This window comes from Neolamprologus multifasciatus, chromosome 4 (assembly GCF_963576455.1).
Source record: "Neolamprologus multifasciatus chromosome 4, fNeoMul1.2, whole genome shotgun sequence".
Lineage (NCBI taxonomy): Eukaryota > Metazoa > Chordata > Actinopteri > Cichliformes > Cichlidae > Neolamprologus > Neolamprologus multifasciatus.
Window position 1 is genome coordinate 711,675 of NC_140442.1, and position 17,420 is coordinate 729,094.

General features: G+C 48.2%; 2 protein-coding genes across 3 annotated transcripts; one reads left to right on the forward strand and one right to left on the reverse strand.

Annotated features, from left to right (window-relative positions):
* The first annotated feature begins 479 nt into the window (after nt 1-479).
* LOC146519358 (keratin, type I cytoskeletal 13-like) lies at nt 480-4,711 on the forward strand. Its single transcript, XM_085156539.1, has 8 exons — nt 480-1,067; nt 1,797-1,879; nt 2,392-2,548; nt 2,620-2,781; nt 2,858-2,983; nt 3,526-3,600; nt 3,686-3,831; nt 4,364-4,711. Exons 1-8 carry the CDS (start codon nt 552-554, stop codon nt 4,434-4,436), a joined length of 1,338 nt encoding a protein of 445 aa, XP_085012665.1. The 5' UTR covers nt 480-551; the 3' UTR covers nt 4,437-4,711.
* A 599-nt stretch (nt 4,712-5,310) lies between these two features.
* Nucleotides 5,311-17,408, reverse strand: LOC146519359 (uncharacterized). Of its 2 annotated transcripts, none has more exons than XM_085156526.1 (3): nt 17,228-17,408; nt 14,982-15,689; nt 5,311-9,641 (listed from the first exon to the last, which is right to left on the reverse strand). In XM_085156526.1, the coding sequence occupies exons 2-3, from the start codon at nt 15,453-15,455 to the stop codon at nt 8,517-8,519; spliced, it is 1,599 nt and encodes a 532-aa protein (XP_085012652.1). In that variant the 5' UTR covers nt 15,456-15,689; nt 17,228-17,408; the 3' UTR covers nt 5,311-8,516. The 2 variants fall into 2 exon arrangements, with proteins under 2 accessions (XP_085012652.1, XP_085012651.1); XM_085156525.1 differs by lacking the exon at nt 17,228-17,408 and adding an exon at nt 16,970-17,157.
* Nucleotides 17,409-17,420: the final 12 nt, after the last annotated feature.

Here is a 17,420-nt window from a genome sequence, read left to right on the forward strand (position 1 = left end):
TGTTCAGACAGAGAACATGGAAACATGAAGCCTCTGAGCTCTGCCGTGCCTCACACGGAAAACGTCTCTCCCGTTTGTTTCTCATGAATCAGAATCAGAGAGACTTTATTAATCCCAGAGGGACACTGAGCGGTCACAGCAGCACACATACAACGAACGCCAAGCATTCATATAAAATGAAGTGTAGAAACAGAGATATCAATAGATAAATATTGAGCTATAGATACAGGTATAAACATGAATATGCATAAAAATATAAAAGGACAAAAATATGTGTGTAAATATATGTCATGGTGTGCAAAAGTGCCGAAGGAAGTCGGGGAAAAGGATTCAAGCTGGAGGTAGGACCGCGGCCCTCCCCTCTAGCCCTGCCCTCCCCGCCCCTCCCCTCTAGCCCTGCCCTTCCCGCCCCTCCCCTCTAGCCCTGCCCCTGTACCTGCAGTTCAGCCCACCTGAGAAGCTTTAAAAGCAGCGACCTCCTCACTTCTCTCCTGCTCCTTCCACCGGAGAAGACAGACTGACAAGCACCTCCTCTTTTCTGCTCCATCGCTATGGCTACCATGACGCTCTCACGAAACTCCATCGGCGGAGTCTTTGGCAGCAGCCGTTCATCCGGAAGATTGAGCTCGTTCAGCGTTGCTGGAGAACGCGATAAAATCAGGGTCTCACAGGCCGGGAGAACCTTCGCCGCTGGTGGCCTCGGTGGAGGCCTCGGTGGAGGAGCTGGTGCAGCTTTCGGTGCAGGTGGAGGTGGAGGATTTGGTGCAGGTGGAGGATTTGGTGCAGGTGGAGGTGGAGGATTTGGTGCAGGCTTTGCTTCAGGTGGAGGATTTGGGGGTGGCTTTGGCGGAGGAGCAGGGATGGACGACAGCCTCATCGGCAACGAGAAGTTCACCATGCAGAACCTCAACGACCGTCTCGCCAACTATCTCACCAAAGTGGCGTCGCTGGAGAAGGCCAATGGCGAGCTGGAGCTGAAGATCAAGCAGTTCGTGGAGACGAAGGCTGGCCCGGCTTCCAGGGACTACAGCGCCTTCTACGTCACCATCGCCGAGCTGCATGCCAAGGTGAGGAAACGGGGCAGATGGTGTTCAGGGGTCTCCGCTCCTATTGGTCCACAAGTTTACATTTATGAAATCACATAATGTTTTATGAAAAGACATAAAAATAAAGTTTGAAATTGCATGGAAGCTCAAGTGAACAATGTTTTGTTGTGCCTAAAAAACTCATATTTAAAGTTGGAGAAAACCTACATTTGATTTTTATTTTTTTAACAAATCCCTCACAGTGCAGTCCAGATGTTTGCAGATGTTTGGGGTTTCATTCATACTTTTACTATTAAAAACAAGCACTCGAACCTTCTGGTGATTTCGAGAAAGAATAGAAACCTTTGTAATTACAGCAGCTTTTAACCGAGAGGCTGGAAAGAAGAGCAGTGTTAGTAATCTGGGGGAGGCTCCCAGTGAGTGGATGGAAATCTGAACCACACCTGTGTGAGAGTGCGCCGAGTGAAGCAGCCACGCCCTCCAAGACTGGTGTCACCTGTAAACCAGTCACTTGTTTTTGGTCTTCGTTTGGCTCCAACAGGAAACACGAGCTTTGGTTTTTCACATAAAAGCAGCTGCTGCGACGGATGGGCGTGTTACGGCGTGAGGAGATCTGATTGGCTTTGTTGTTATTCTCTGTAATGTTTGATTTATTAACCCTTCTTTACTGAATGACATCATCCAATTAGCATTATTGATAATCTACCATTGATTGATTTCCCTTTTTTGTGGCTCTGTGCTGGTTTTCAGATCCAGGATGCCATCATCGCCAAAGGTACCGTCATGTTGAGCATCGACAACGCCCGGCTCGCATCAGACGACTTCAGGTTGAAGTCAGTGGCTCCTTTTTTTCCTTTTATTTACCTTTTATTTCTCTTCCTGTGTTCTTTGTACTTTCTTGCTGTTTTCTTCTGACAGAAAAATGTCCTGACAGTGAAAACCTCCCTACTGTGATATTGCCTCTCTTCAGCCTCCTCTGACAAACTCCTCAGTCTGATTTTTTCTCATCCAGAAAAATCCCCCAAACATCGTCCAGCAAGATCAAAAATTAGACTTAGATTAGATAAACATGAGAACTCATTGGAGCTCATTTGTTAGAATTTAAAGATGATTTTAGCAGATGTTTCTCAGAAAGTCTAAGATTCACTTCTCTTTATTAAAGTTTATTTGACTGTTTAATCCGTAGAAACGAGCCTCAAGATTACTAAAAGAAAAAAATAGAGTTCTGGTTTTTGTCTCGAAATCAGCACAAACACCAAATGCTGATAAAAGTTATTCACAGAGTTGTTGTTTGGATTTTATTCATCAGAACTAACGCATTATTTTCTGTCTTTAACTTTAACAGGTACGAGAACGAGCTGGGGATGCGTCAGTCGGTCGAGGCCGACATCGCCGGGCTGAAGGCGTTGTTGGGAGAGGTGGACGTGGCCAAGACTGACCTGACCATGCAGATCGAAGCCCTGATGGACGATCTGGCAACCATGAAGAGGAACCACGAGGAGGTAAGCAGATCCGTCTCACACGCAATGTTAAAACATACTGGTATCCTTAGCCCCGCCTCCCTGTCCTTTAGGACATGGTGTCCATGCGCACTCAGATGAGCGGTCAGGTGAATGTGGAGGTGGACGCTGCTCCTCAGCAGGACCTCAACAAAGTCATGGAGGAGATCAGAGAGCACTACGAAACCATCGCCGCCAAAGCGCTCAAAGACGCAGAGGGCTGGTTCCAGGCCAAGGTACGCCAGCTTTCTGCTATTCAACAGAAACCTGCGACAGCTCGTTTTTGTTCACTACTTCTTCTTCTTCTTTCAGTCGGAGGTCCTCACCAAGGAGGTGGCAGCCACAGAAATGACACTGAAGACATCAAACGTGGAAGTAAAGGAAGTGAAGAGTCAGCTGCAGGCTCTGGAGATTGAGCTCCAGTCTCAGCTCAGCATGGTGAGATGAACCGTTTAACTCATAATTACATCAATAATATCAATAACTTTATCTAATGAGAGCTACTTATTAAAAACGTCAAACGGTTAATGAGCTTGAATATCAGTGGTCCAAGCATCGAGCCCTAGCTATCTTCCAGCTGATCCATATGAGCAGGTAACATACTGTTAGCTAACATTAGCCAGAGGAAAGCTAGCTCGGGCTCAGTTCTGATCCCTGAAAATAAACAAGAATACAGCAGTCACTAATCTCTCTAATGTTAGTGCCGGAGATGCTGGACAGAGGGCACAGAGGGGTCCTCATTCAAAATGTCAAAGGACAAAGTCGAAGAACAGGAATTGTGAGGGTACTAAGTTCTGGGTTTTAGAAAATCCTCCCTGGGGAGTAACATCAGGCTGGTTCAGTTACATCTTCACCTCGTGGCCTCGTTTTCTCCGATTCCTAAAATCCTGAGTCGCAGAGAGGTGGCTGAAATGTAGCCCAACGTCACGACCTCATCCACAGGTAGAGCTTCTGTCTTTGACCTGCTCGTGTTCTTACAGAAAATGTCCCTTGAAGCCCAACTCGCCGAAGTCCAGGGCAGCTACGGCATGAAGATGGAAGGATTCCAGATGCGGGTGAGTCCTGCTCTCACGGGGTCGCATCCAAATGTCCTGTCAGCTGCTTTCAGCTTTTACACTCACACCGGGTTCACCTGTGCAGGTGAGCAGTCTGGAGGAGCAGCTGGTGCAGCTCAGAGCAGACCTGGAAAGGCAGGCACAGGAGTACCAGATTCTCCTGGACATCAAGACCAGACTAGAGCTGGAGATCGCCGAGTACAGGAGGCTGCTCGACGGACAGGGAGGCGGGTAAGAAGAGCTCACCAGGACGGCCTCTCTGTGGCCCTGCTCTCTCCTCCTTACTGAGGTTACTTGGAAAACTAAAATATACAGAGGAAATATCCTTAGTTTTAGTGTTACCATCGGCTGCTAACATTAGTTCAATCTGGAAAGTCCTGATCAGTGTACCTTTAATGGTACATTGTGTAAAATGTAAGTAAACTGTTCACCACAAAGTTTTCTGAATATGCAGAATTTAAGCTGCTCGAGTGTTTATCTAAGGAGCCTGACAGCGTCCAAACTCACATTCATGTTCCTCTGCTGGTCACAGAAAGCTGCACTGCCTCTTTCTGCCCTCTTGTGGTGCAAACTGGCATTACACAAAACCACAGTCTGGCACTTGTTTTTACTTCAGTTTGTAGACGTTTCGTCTTCTGCTCATTTTGGTCAACTGATGTTGGAAACTCGGGAATTGCACTACAGCACCTACCTGTAAACATGTGAGCGGGTTCTGCTTTTCAGACGAGCATCTCTGACCAGCTTTGTCTCATTTCCCACGCAGATCTTCGCTCTCCTCCTCTACCTCCACCACAACCAAAACAATCATCACAAAGGTTGTGGAGGAAACCATCTGAGGTCAATCACGTGTCTGCCTGCCCGGGGTTGGAGTCGGATCTCCACCTTTCTTCACCTTCCTGCATGCTGGGCGAGTGCACACCTCCACCTGAAGATCGCTTCTCACCTTCACATCACACCAGTTTCCTGCTTCACAGGAAACCACAGGCGGTCTAAAGATGGAGGGTTTGTGAGGGGAAGCATTTTCTTGGCTTATGCTGGTGAAACTTTACTACTGTGCTTGCAGGTCTTCTCTGTGCCGCTTCAACAAATAAAACGCAACAAAACCCAAAAAGTGTCTGAAATTAATGTCTGTGCTCACAAACTTCCACGTTACTCAAACGAAACATCTTTATTCTCAAATATCAACCAAAGGCAGTAAAAACTATTTTTAAAACACCTTCACATCCTTTTCATAGCAACTGTTTCTTCTGCTTCGTGAACTGAAATTCAAAACAGATACATCTTTGCATCAGCTGTTAAAGAAATCAATCACAGTAAGATGAATTCTAAAAACTTTGAAAATAAAAGGTCCCAAACTACTCCAGCTTATTATTCACAATCATCCACATTTTTATGGCTCTTACTCTGAGAAGGTGGATACCTGTAGGATGTTTCAAAAACTAGTTCTCAGCATTTTTGCTGGACATGTTTCGGCGTTAAAGACCGAACAACAGCAGCTCCTACCTGCAGTTCCTCTGGTGTCCAGCAGAGGCAGCAGTGAGTCAGCCCCCATAGACTCCCATGTTAAAGCTTTTGAGTTTGTTTCCATACAACCTGTTTGGTCTCTATAGATAACCCCCCCCCCTTCTTCATGACTCTGTGAGGACGCAGACTTCCTGTTTCTGAAAACAAGCCGACACATTCCTGCAGAAACAGACGGAAACTGCAACATGTATCATTAGTTTCTTTATTAACCTTCTTCCAGTACAAGATGCTCAATTGCCTCCACCTTCTGTTTCTCTTTTTTTAACTTTTATTACATTTTATTTTGTAGGAATTACATAATCAATAGATTTGTACACAGTGAGCGATCTAGACGGGAGGGGAGGGGGGGTTGGGCTCCTTTGTGCTGATGATGAATTTTGGTCCTCTGGAGCCCAACAACGCTAAAAACTGACTTTAACAAATTATTAAAAAATAATAATAATAATAAACCGTCACGTGATTATCATCAGCAACAAAAAGACACCTGCCGTGTCCCGATCAATCAATACTGCTCAATAAAAACGTGGAAAAGATCAAAGAGTTTAACAGTACATCCACATCCTGCGAGTACCCACACCTGCAAGTAAAATACTAGTAAACTGGCAGGAAGTACTCTCACCTGAGTTTAAGTACTTTGACTGCCAAAAACACAAATGGACGAACCTGAAGAGGTCAGACCCCGTTCACCGAGAAATGCAACGTTTCTTCTTTTCACATAAAAACTACAACGCTGTAACAGAGTCGGTCCAAGGTCAGATTCACGCGAGCTCGCAGACACGAACGCCGTACACTTATGAGAATACTGAAGGCTCTGTTAGGGGCTTCATGTTGCAGCTGTGGCTCAACCTCATGACCCACTACACCCGTTTATCGCCCACAGGGTTACCCTCGAGAATCAATGAGGAAAATCAAAACTGGAAGAACAGCGAGCTTCCCTTTCCACGAGCGGGATCGCTGATCGCTCTGCTGTCAGTGAACGCCACGCATTCAAGTCACTGCCGGCTGACAAGCATGAGAGAAAGAAAAACAAAAAAACAACAACTAACAATTCCCCGGCTGGACAGAATAGGCACAGAGATTCCACCGAGTTTCAAAATAAAAGCCTAGTGTAGACCAAACCATTCCATCTAGTTTGTAGGTTTTACTACAACAGCAACACTGTAAAAAGTTACAGTTCCTGTAAAGTAAAAAAAAAAAAAAAGGAGGGGAAAACTAAGAAAACAGTCGACCATCATCAATCTGATTCCTGGAATAACGTAAACACACATTTCTTTCTTTAATCTGAGCTCTGATCAGTAACTAAGTTTGTGCTCTCTCTTTCTAGTCCCTGTCAGGACTCTTGCTGCAGCATTTTGGATTAGCTGAAGGCTTTTCAGGGAGTTTTTAGGACTTCCTGATAATAATGAATTACAGTCGTCCAGCCTGGAAGTAATAAATGCATGAACTAGTTTTTCAGCGTCACTCTGAGACAGGATATTTCTAATTTTAGAGATGTTGCACAAATGGAAGAACGCAGTCTTACATATTTGTTTAATATGTGCGTTGAAGGACATGTCCTGGTCAAAAATGACTCCAAGGTTCCTCACAGTGTTACTGGAGGCCAAGGTAATGCCATCCAGAGTAAGAATCTGCTTAGATACCATATTTCTAAGCTTTTCAGCACCGAGTACAATGACCTCAGTTTGATCTGAGTTAAGAAGCAGAAAGTTAGTGGCCATCCAAGTCTTTATGTCTTTAAGACATTCCTGCAGTTTAACTCATTGGTGTGTGTTATCTGGCTTCATGGACAGATAGAGCTGGGTGTCATCTGCATAGCAGTGAAAATGTATGCTATGTCTTCTAATGATGCTGCCTAAGGGAAGCATGTATAATGTAAACAGAATTGGTCCTAGCACCGAACCCTGTGGAACTCCATAATTAACCTCAGTGTGTGAAGAGGACTCTCCATTTACATGCACAAACTGGAGTCTATTAGGTCTAGCAGGACAAGCACAGAGATGAGTCCACTGTCAGAGGCCATAAGAAGATCATTTGTAACCTTCACTAAAGCTGTTTCTGTGCTGTGATGAACTCTGAAACCTGACTGAAACTCTTCAAATAAACCATTCCTCTGCAGATGATCTGTTAGCTGTTTGACAACTACTCTTTCAAGGATTTTTGATATGAAAGGAAGGTTGGAGATTGGCCTATAATTAGCTAAGACTGCTGGGTCTAGAGATGCTTTTTGAGTAAAGGTTTAACTGCAGCCACCTTGAAGGCCTGTGGTACATAGCCGATTATTAGAGATAGTTGATCATATATAAGATCGAAGAATTAATCAATGGCAGGACTTCTTTGAGCAGTTTTGTAGGAATGGGGTCTAAAAGACACGTTGATGGTTTGGAGGAAGTAATTATTGAAGTTAACTCAGAAAGATCGATTGGAGAAAAAGAGTCTAACTTAACATCAATGGAACTAAGAGTAGCTGTAGATAATATTACATCTGTGGGATGATTATTGGTAATTTTTTCTCTAATGATAAAAATTTTATTTGTGAAGAAGTTCATGAAGTCATCACTAGTTAACGTTAAAGGGATGGTTGGCTCAACAGAGCTCTGACTGTTTGTCAGCCTGGCTACAGTGCTGAAGAGAAACCTGGGGTTGTTCTTATTTTCTTCAATCAGTGATGAGTAGTAAGCTGTTCTGGCTTTGTGGAGGGCTTTCTTATAAAGCAGCAAACTATTTCTCCAGGCTGATCTCTTTGCGGGGACGATGGAGAGCAGCAGACTCGTGAGATATTTCACAGAAACCTGAATGAATCAGAACTGCAGCCGAGATTGTTCGGGTCACATAGATTTAGGTTACAGAGGAAGCTTCCATCAGTTATCAGCGACACCACAGAGCGACTGGACACGAAGCCCGATTCTAGTGCGCTGTAGAATGGGAGGCTGGGATTTTGGACCCTTTCGTGTTCCTTTAGCGCGTACAGAGATGGCGTCAGTGCAGTTTTCGGTAAACGGGGTCACGGTCTGTCAGGAACTGCTGGTCTGAGTCAGTAAAAAACAGGAAATACAAAAATGAAGTACTCAAACTGTTGGTCTCTTAAGTATTTGTGCTTGTTAAGGTCTCCAAAAATAAGTCCTGGTACTCTACAGTCAGTCCAGTTTAAAGATTATCTACAGCCCCACCCACCCGCCACCCCAGACACACGGTATATAACGTGTACGCACACACAGACACTTGCATAAGAGCAAATGCGTCAGTCCGCCCTGCCCACAGATAAAATGCAAAAAGAGCACAAAAGGTATGAAAATGTAAGAAAAACTCATGAGGAAAAGCTTTATATATCGTATTTATAAAAAAAAAAAAAAAGGAATAATACTTTGTTTTTCCGGAGGTTAAAGGGTTTGCAGTTAGCTACTGTCACTGCCCACGGCGCTGCTGCCGCCGTCACTGCTGGTGCTCGCCGTGTCCGCTCGCTCTCGCTTGTGGATCTGCTCGTGTGCTTTGAGGTGGCCCGACTGGCTGAAAGTCTTCCCGCACTGGGGGCAGGCGTACGGCCGCTCGCCCGTGTGGATCTGCTGGTGCGCCTTCAGGTGGCCGAGACGGCCGAAGCTCTTCCCGCACTGCGTGCAGCCGAACGGCCGCTCGCCCGTGTGGATCTTCTCGTGGGTTTTTAAGACGCCCGAGTTGCTGAAAGTCTTTCCGCACTGCGAGCAGGTGAAGGGCTTCTCGCCGGTGTGGATCTGGACGTGGTTGCGGTAGCTCGTCTCCTTGGTGAAGCTCTTGCCGCAGTGCTGGCAGCAGTACGGACGCTCGCCCGTGTGGCTCAGGTGGTGCGCCTTCAGCTCCTTGGACTGGCTGAAGCTCTTGCTGCAGGTGGTGCAGATGAACGGGCGCTCGCCGGTGTGCAGCCGCTGGTGTGAGCGCAGGTCGTCGGCTTTGGTGAAGCCTTTGGGGCAGTGGGCGCAGACGTACGGCTTCTGGCCCGTGTGGATGAGCTGATGCCGCTTGAGGTTGCCCGCCTGGCCGAAGCTCTTGCCGCACTGCGAGCAGGTGTACGGCCGCTCGCCCGTGTGTATGCGCTGGTGCGTTTTCAGGTTTCCCAGCGTGCTGAAGTTTTTCCCGCACTGCGTGCAGGAGAACGGTTTTTCGCCCTGCATGTTGCGAGGTTTCCTCACCGTCGGGCTCTGCGTTTTAGTCGTGACCACCAGACTCCCTCCTGCCCTTCCTGCCGCCATCATCGCCTCCGTGGAGGACTTCCCCACGTGTGCGGGCTGCAGCTCGTACAGCGCCCCCCCTCCGAACTCAGCGTCCGGTTTGCCGATGCTGTCCAAGAGCAGGGAGTCGGGGCGGAGCTTGTTGAGCTCCGTGCGCAGCTCGGCCATGTGGATGGACTCGAGGCCGTTGTGCTGCAGGTGGGCGGACATGGCGTTGGTCTCGGGGTACTCCGACTTGAGCGCGCTCAGATCGGTGGTGTAGTAACACTGTAGGTCGACGTGGTGGTCCGACTTGATGTACTCCAGAGTGTCAGTGACCTGCAACAAGAAAACAGCTGCAGTCACATCTGCTCAACTTGAGCACGTTAGCATTTCACGCTGAGACTCAGCATCGAGCACATCAGGTCTGCTGACCAACATTTCATTAGTGAGTTCATGAAGTCATTACTAGTTAACGTTAAAGGGATGGTTGGCTCAACAGAGCTCTGACTTTTTGTCAGCCTGGCTACAGTGCTGAAGAGAAACCTGGGGTTGTTCTTATTTTCTTCAATCAGTGACGAATAGTAAGATGTTCTGGCTTTGTGGAGGGCTTTCTTATAAAGCAGCAAACTATTTCTCCAGGCTAAATGATAAAGAAGCAAATCAGCCTCTGATTTCTGGTCTGCTCTCAGTGACAAAACCTCAAGGAAGAAACGTGACCTTCAGCTGCTGATGCAGCAGATGTTCCTGCACTCACGTTTGATGCTATTCTGCGTGTCTGTACTGTTCTCAGACACAAATCTTTGCATTTCTCTGCTCTTTGTTGCTATTGCTCGACTCTACAGTAAACTGCATGATAAAAGACTACAGAGGAAGCATCACTGTCAGTACGAGACGGCATTAATGTGGTCGGGGATTCAATCACACCCTTTCTGTCCACACAGACCTGCAGCTTTTATGAACCCCCACTAGATCTGGGAAGACTTTCTACAAGACGTCAGTGTCTGTGGGACGTTCACATCATCCATCGCGGGCCTGAGATACCTCCATGGACGGCTCTTTGTGCACTTCCAGATTGCAGGTGCTGGATTTTATACGGCTGTGCCAATCAGGCTTAAAAACACCTGAGTTCAGAGGCGTGGCCACACAGTGTGAGAATGACTTTATTGTGAATTCAGCTGTTTAAAAAGGACAAAACGCACTGAGAGAGTCTTGTGTGACCGAGTTTCAGCCCTGATCTGCTTTCAGACCTCGGACAATGACGCAGCACCCTCACCACGATTCATCAAATAACTCGATTATTCAAACTAACAGTTTTTGCTTTGATAGCGAGAATGCCGACACGCTCGACTTTCTTCATGGCAGCCACCATGTGCTTCTTCAAAGGCGCTCTCACACACACAGCATAAACTAAGGCATGTATCTTATTTTAACATCACTGTACTTATAATTTCTTACTAAGATGTTTTCTTTAAAAGAAATATAGCAGATAAATACAAAATGAAATGTTTTTATAGATAACACTGCATTTTCAAAGACAAAAGTATCCAATTACTCAATCAATAGAATACTCAATTACTAAACTGATGGCTAGCCTCAGGGCTAAAGCTCAGGCTCTGCTTCATATTAGGGGCGATATAAACGATATAAATTTGGCCAACGATAGAGATTTTGACTATATCGCTCTATCGCGATAGCGCATGTTGATGATGTCATCAAGCTGCGCCTGTTTTGGTCGAAAGCATCGCAGCGGCTACAACCATTATCATCTGCAAATTATGCCGACAGTCACAGCAAAGAGATGAAGCACTTTTGAAATATGGGGAAAGCCAAAAACTGCACTTCCTCCACTTCCGTAACATTGACTCATTAATGTTGAATTCTCTGCAGCTGCTCTGTTCTCATGTTGTTTCAGTATATTAATAACTAACCTCGTATTGTGGATGAATGATCTCAGTTGTTCTCCTGACTGAAGTTTGGCCCGTGTACAGCATCCTGCTATGCGATTGCATTTGTCCCTGACCACCAGAATCCCTCACGTTAACTTTTATCCAGTGGAAAAAAGTTGGCGTTCATCCTCCAGCTTCACTGTGCTAATGTTATGCTAACATAGCTGTGTCGCTAGCAATCACGTAGCACAACATTATATACCAGGTAGTCCAACTTCAGTAACCCTGCAAACGTCACTGCTGTTTAGTTTTCTGTCTTCATTTATGTTGGAAGTGACAGCAGAGCTGTACGTTTGAATTAGTTTCAGAAATCTCTCAGTCAGAACATGCTATATCATGTTTAGGTGGAAGCTAGCGAGCTAACTTCCTGTTAACTTCTAACTCTGTTAAATGTAATAAATTCTGTTTTCATGGATGTTAAACTTAATTGTTACACCTGGTAAAGCAGCAACGCTGATGATTTAATTAAAGATGAAAGAATTTAGACCGTTTTTAACTCTTAGTGTTCGTTTGACTTTGGGACCTGAAGAAGACGGAGTTTAGGACCCAGATTACTCCGTGAAGCTCCTCACTACGGCTGCCGTAATGCTCTGATCCATCAAGCAGTGAGCTTACCAAAGTTGTACTAAAACATTTTTAACAGATTTCTGCCAAAATCAGTTCGAGGTCAGTAAGCACAACCAGAATTCATACATAAGGCACTCTCTCAATTTTTGAGAAAATTAAAGGATTTTAAGTGTGGAAAATACGTTATACAGAAGAAAAGAATATATCGTGATATATATCGTTACTGCACGTGCTTCTAATTATATCGCGATATGAATTTAGGCCATATCGCCCAGCCCTACTTCCTTCAAATAAGTGTTCAGAATGATGCAGTGCGTGGTTTGTCCCTCTGAGCTGTTTAAATAAAGCTGTTTAAATGAGATGAACAGGAGTGGGATCAGCTCAGGTGTTTGCTTTAAAAGGATTTGCAGTCGTGAGCCTGATGATGAGGAGAAGCTGAGAGTCCTCTCGGAGCTCCTCGCAGCGACGACTCACAGCTTCGTCTAGCGACAGGCTCAGGACGAACACGGTGACGACACGAGCGTCGTTCACAGCGAGGCGCCGCTGCTTCATCACTGCTGCTCATTACAGTAAAATATTTGAGCCAAAGACTCCACACCAGCGTCCTTCTATGAAGCCTCTGTGACTGAACACAGAGTGGAAATGAGCGCGTCGGCTGTTGACGACAGTTTGGTGTAACCTCAGCTGCCTCCATGCCACAGCAACAGACCTGCAGCGGCTCACTGAGCTTCTTCCTGATCCGAGGAAAACAGCATTTTCTTACTGAGCAGCTTAAATGTGGAACCATCTACACGAAGAAGGAACCTTCATCATAAAAACATCATCATGAACACAGTGAAGGACACCAGCGGAGGGAAGCCACTTCATGTTTTGGGTTATCTAAGATTTCCTCCATCGCTGACCCGACTCACAAAAGAGAAAAGTCACGACAACCATGTAAGACAGCAACACAACAGCAGACACTACTAAACTGCAGAGAACCTATTATGCACTTTGACCAAGAGCAACAGCCTTCTGATTGGTAGGGAGACAACCAATCAGAAGGTCAGTGGACTGAAGGGCAAGATACTGAACCCAGAGTGCGAGAGTGGGACTGTTAGACAAGGCGATTAGGCACAGGAAAGAGTGTTTGTAAATGAGGGTTGTATAAAAAGTCAGATAATATAAATCCAGATTATCATTAATTGTGTGGAGCAGGGGTGTCGAACTCCAGGCCTCGAGGGCCGGCGTCCTGCAGGTTTTAGATCTCACCCTGGGTCATCACACCTGAGGTTATTACCAGGCCTCTGGAGAGCTGCAAGACATGCTGAGGAGGTCATTTAGCCGTTTAAATCAGCTGTGCTGGATCAAGGACACATCTAAAACCTGCAGGACACCGGCCCTCGAGGCCTGGAGTTTGACACCTGTGGTGTAGTCCCACGCCGAGTTCAGAGTCGTCAGCGTGATGTTTACAGCCTGATGTTCTCGAGCATTTCAGTCAGTCTGACAGTGTTGCTATGAATGATGCGATGGAAATTTCTCCTTTCATAAATGGACCCTCAAGTGTTTACTACACTAAAGGAGCTCATAAAGCAGGGGTGGGGACTCCAGGCCTCGAGGGCCGGTGTCCTGCAGGTGTTAGATCTCACCCTGGGTCAACACACCTGAATCACATGAGTAGTTCATTACAACTTCAGGAGATTTAAATGAGCTGTGTTGGATCGAGGACACCGGCCCTCGAGGCCTGGAGTCCCCCCGTCATAAAGGAAGCACTGAGGCCCTTTCCTTCATATACAAACAGCTCTGACTCCAGGTCATCTCCAAAATGCTCTGATCTCCTAACACAGCGGTCTCCAACCTTTTTTGCACCACGGACCGGTTTATGCCCGACAATATTTTCACGGACCGGCCTTTAAGGTGTCGCGGATAAATACAACAAAATAAAACTAGTACCGGTACTGAAAAAAAGAAGATTTATTCATAACACGTGAAAAGACCCAGGAAAACCGAGTTAACGATAAAAACGATAACAAAATAACGCTGAAAACTATATATTTCACACCTGAGCCTCAACTCGCACAGCCCGGTACCAAACGACTCACGGACCGGTCCGAGGCCGGGGGTTGGGGACCGCTGTCCTAACAGGTTTCAACTTTGGGGATAAATCTTTGTTCGTAGGAAACACAGAGTTCTGTGAACGTCATCACCGGGAGCTGCTCTTAGTACAGATCAGGTCCAGAGTCTCATAGAGGGAGGGCACGTCTAAAAACACTACAACTTCTCAAATATGGCAAAAATTAAACTCAGTTATCACTTAGTTGTGTTGCTCTTACCACTTTTAACAACCTCTGTATGCTTTGGTTGACTCACAGGGCCTCCTCACACTCCTCTGACCCTCAGGTGTGCGACGAGTTACCTGCCAACCACACACCTGAGCCCTGAGCTCCTCCTACTCTGGCAAAATTCTCAGTGTTGCAAATTTACTGAATTTTAATCTCCGCCGTGATCTTGTCTCCCCGCACTTAATTAAACACGATCAACCAATAGTGACGATTCATTCTCCCTACATGAGCCAATCACAGCTGTCCCCTGCACACCAGATTAAAGTCAGATAAACAAACAGGACGCAACCAAAAGCCACAGCAGAAGGTGAAGCACTCGCAAACAGCGCAACTGATTGGACCGTCCGACAAAACATGACAACCTGCAGCATAACGAAGGACGAGGAAAACGAGGCAGCAGCTGCAATCGTGAAGCGCCCGACATCACCTCAGGTGTCCATAAAGGTGAGAGCGTCCATCGCACTAACAACATGAAGCGGACGCACACTCACAGCGCGCCTCGGATGGATCGCAAAACTTCTACAAAGATACCACCAACAACAAAACACACGCCACATCTTTATGTATATTCAGGCCTTTCAAACACAACAAAGTAAACAATGAAGCGAACAGCTTGGCGTTGACGGCGTCTGAGTTGGACGGAGCCTTTTACGCTGCTCTGACAGGATAAACAACCTCAGGGTTTCTGTTACGTCAGCAGAATTTAAATGGACTCTGGTGGGCGCTTTTATTCACAGAATATGAAAAACTTTATTTATACCCAATTTATGAAGATACTTTGAAAAAGCACGAATGATAATAACACAATGACAGCGTCGCCGCTCTCAGCTGCCGGTGTTTACCTGGGAGATGTAGTCGAACACTGAGCTCGGCTCGTAGTGCAACTTGTAGTCCAGCTCGGTTACGTCACTGTGGTGAAACGGCCCCAGGTGGTGGTTCCCGTGGTGACCGTGATGCTCAGACTTGATGTAGTCGAGGCCACTGATCTCCATCTTGATCTGGTCCTGGCCCAGCTCGGCGGTGGACAGCGGCTGGATCTCTGACAGGTCCACGGTCCTGATGGGGTCCAGGTCACCGTCCTCCGGCTCGCTCTTCACGCACGGGAGCATCACCAGCGGCTCTGCGATCTCCGCCGCCAGTGAACTGAGCGTGGGTGTGGGACAGTCGGAGGAGAGGAGGGCCAGAGTGGGCGTCGGGGTTGAGCCGACGGGCCCGGCGCCGCAGTCCACCTGCAGGGAGGAGTCCAGCGGCAGGGGAGGCGAGCCGCATTCGGGGGGCAGGCCCAGGCTCAGGCACTCACTCTCCAAGTCTGTCATGGTGAGGGGGCGGAGCTAATCCTCCTCACCTGCTCCGTTTCAACACCTGAGGTATTGCTGAGGTTGGTAAAAGTCCTCCTCCTCCTCCACTCCCCTCCTGCTGGTGACGTCTCCTCACAGGAGGAGGGGCTGGGGGGGAAGGGGGGGTGGGAGTCCCTGAGAGCGTCCTCTGGAAAACGATGACGTAGTGAAAGATCAGCCAGATGTCAGCAGGTACGGCTGACCATCACGAGCCTGTAGAGAGAAGACAGGAGTTGATTACCATGACAACAGCAGCTAAAGCCAATCAGAGTAACATGAGGAAACCCCCAACACTGCAGCACCTCTGAGCATGAAGGCCAGGTATGCAAGCATATTCTGAAACCAGGATTCCCCCCACGCCCCCCAGGGGCTGGAGGCCACCACCGTTAGTGTCCGGCCCTGGCGCCTAATGTGTGCAGACTGGTGAGAGGTTTTGAGGCTGCACCTGCAGCATGAGCACGCCTGAAAACTCTGAATAACTTCACAGCAAACATTTTTACACTTTCAGGGGAGCAGATACCAGCGCCCATGTTAGAGATGACTCTTGGAAACATCCCTATAAACAGCTGCTGCGGGTCCGTTTCTGCACTGGTGCATGACAACAGTAAGACTGCAGTCAGCCGGTCACCGCCATCATGCAGACAAAGCTGATGTGGTGGCAGCTGTAAACGGGGCACAGGTCGGCCTGCAGAGGTGCGCTGTTTGCAGGAGCAGGATGTCATTAGAAGAGACAGTCAGCTGCTGCAGCTGTGTGCGCAGCGGCCTCCCACACACATGCACTGAAAAGTTTTCAGGTAAAGTAGAACAGCCGCTCTGTGCACAGTGCTGCAGCTTCCTAGCCTCCCTGCCGCTCAGGTGAACATTACCTGCGCTCCTCCCTTCCATATTACCTGTCACCCCGCGAGCACTCAGGTGGCCCCTCCACTCGCCACGCAGCCGCCGCACTGCCTGCCTCCCGGGCTGCTGGCGGTGGTTCTCCCCGGAGGTTGCTCCTCTCCGCTGTCGCTCTAACACCTCCACATTCTTCGCCAACTCTGCACAACTTTTACTGCGGTTCGCACACACAAACCCACGGCTGCCAGCGGAAGGACACGCTCCGCAGCCGCCTCACAGCCCTACAAAGACGGGCAGGCTGCCATGTCTATCTGGCTGGCTGGCTAGCTAGCTAGCAGCTAGCCAGTGGCCATCTTGTTTATCGTCTGCAGCCTGCTAAGCTAGCGCGCTGCTGCTGCTACTGCTAGCGGGGGGAGAAAGTGAGAGTGAGGCGGGGAGAGGGCGCAGCGGGGGCAGCGGTTAGCCTGGCCCCCTCCCCGGGGTTCCGGCGCTACGGCGAGCGCCTGACATCGCAACACAAAAGGAGCCAACAAACTACGGAGCCCGAGCGGCGGCACGGCGGTCATCGAGCGTCCGGCGGCGCGGTAAAACGGCAGGAAACCGAGCGGAGCGACGCGGCGGCGACGCCGAGCAGGCGGCCGATAACGGCAGGACGTTACCTGCGGGTGGTCCGCTTCATGGCCGGCTGGCTGTCCACCTCGGTTCGGCTCCGCTGCCCGTCACTCGTAGCTCACTCCGCCGGACCCGCCACGTCCACCTCGGCAGAACACCCGCCGCCTCGCCTCCTCTCCTCCCCTCTATCACTGACTAATTCCGCTCCCTCCCTCCTTCTTACCTTCCTTTCCTCCCTCCTTCCTCTCTCGCTTCTCCCCCCCCTTTCCTTCCTTCCCTTCCTCCCTTCTCGCTCGTGCACATACCCGTTCAGTCGGGTATGTAGGTAACTATGACAACGGTAGTAGGTGGGTACAGCTCTCGGTGTGTGCGCGCGCAGGGCGGGTATGCGCTCGCTACATTGTTGCAACACAGATACCGTCGTCCCCTCGCGCTCCCTTTGATCTCGGCTTGTTTCCATCCGCACGCGCCGGTGTGTTAATATGAATGAATAGGGAA

What these genes read in the sequence shown, in the direction of transcription:
- LOC146519358 (XM_085156539.1), top strand. Translation starts at nt 552, where the DNA reads ATGGCTACCATGACGCTCTCACGAAACTCCATCGGCGGAGTCTTTGGC. An exon ending in TGAAGAGGAACCACGAGGAG is followed by an intron (nt 2,549 to 2,619) that starts GTAAGCAGATCC and finishes CCTGTCCTTTAG; the next exon opens with GACATGGTGTCCATGCGCAC. An exon ending in TGGAAGGATTCCAGATGCGG is followed by an intron (nt 3,601 to 3,685) that starts GTGAGTCCTGCT and finishes TCACCTGTGCAG; the next exon opens with GTGAGCAGTCTGGAGGAGCA.
- LOC146519359 (XM_085156526.1), bottom strand. Translation starts at nt 15,455, where the DNA reads ATGACAGACTTGGAGAGTGAGTGCCTGAGCCTGGGCCTGCCCCCCGAA. An exon ending in TGTTCGACTACATCTCCCAG is followed by an intron (nt 9,642 to 14,981) that starts GTAAACACCGGC and finishes TTCTTGTTGCAG; the next exon opens with GTCACTGACACTCTGGAGTA.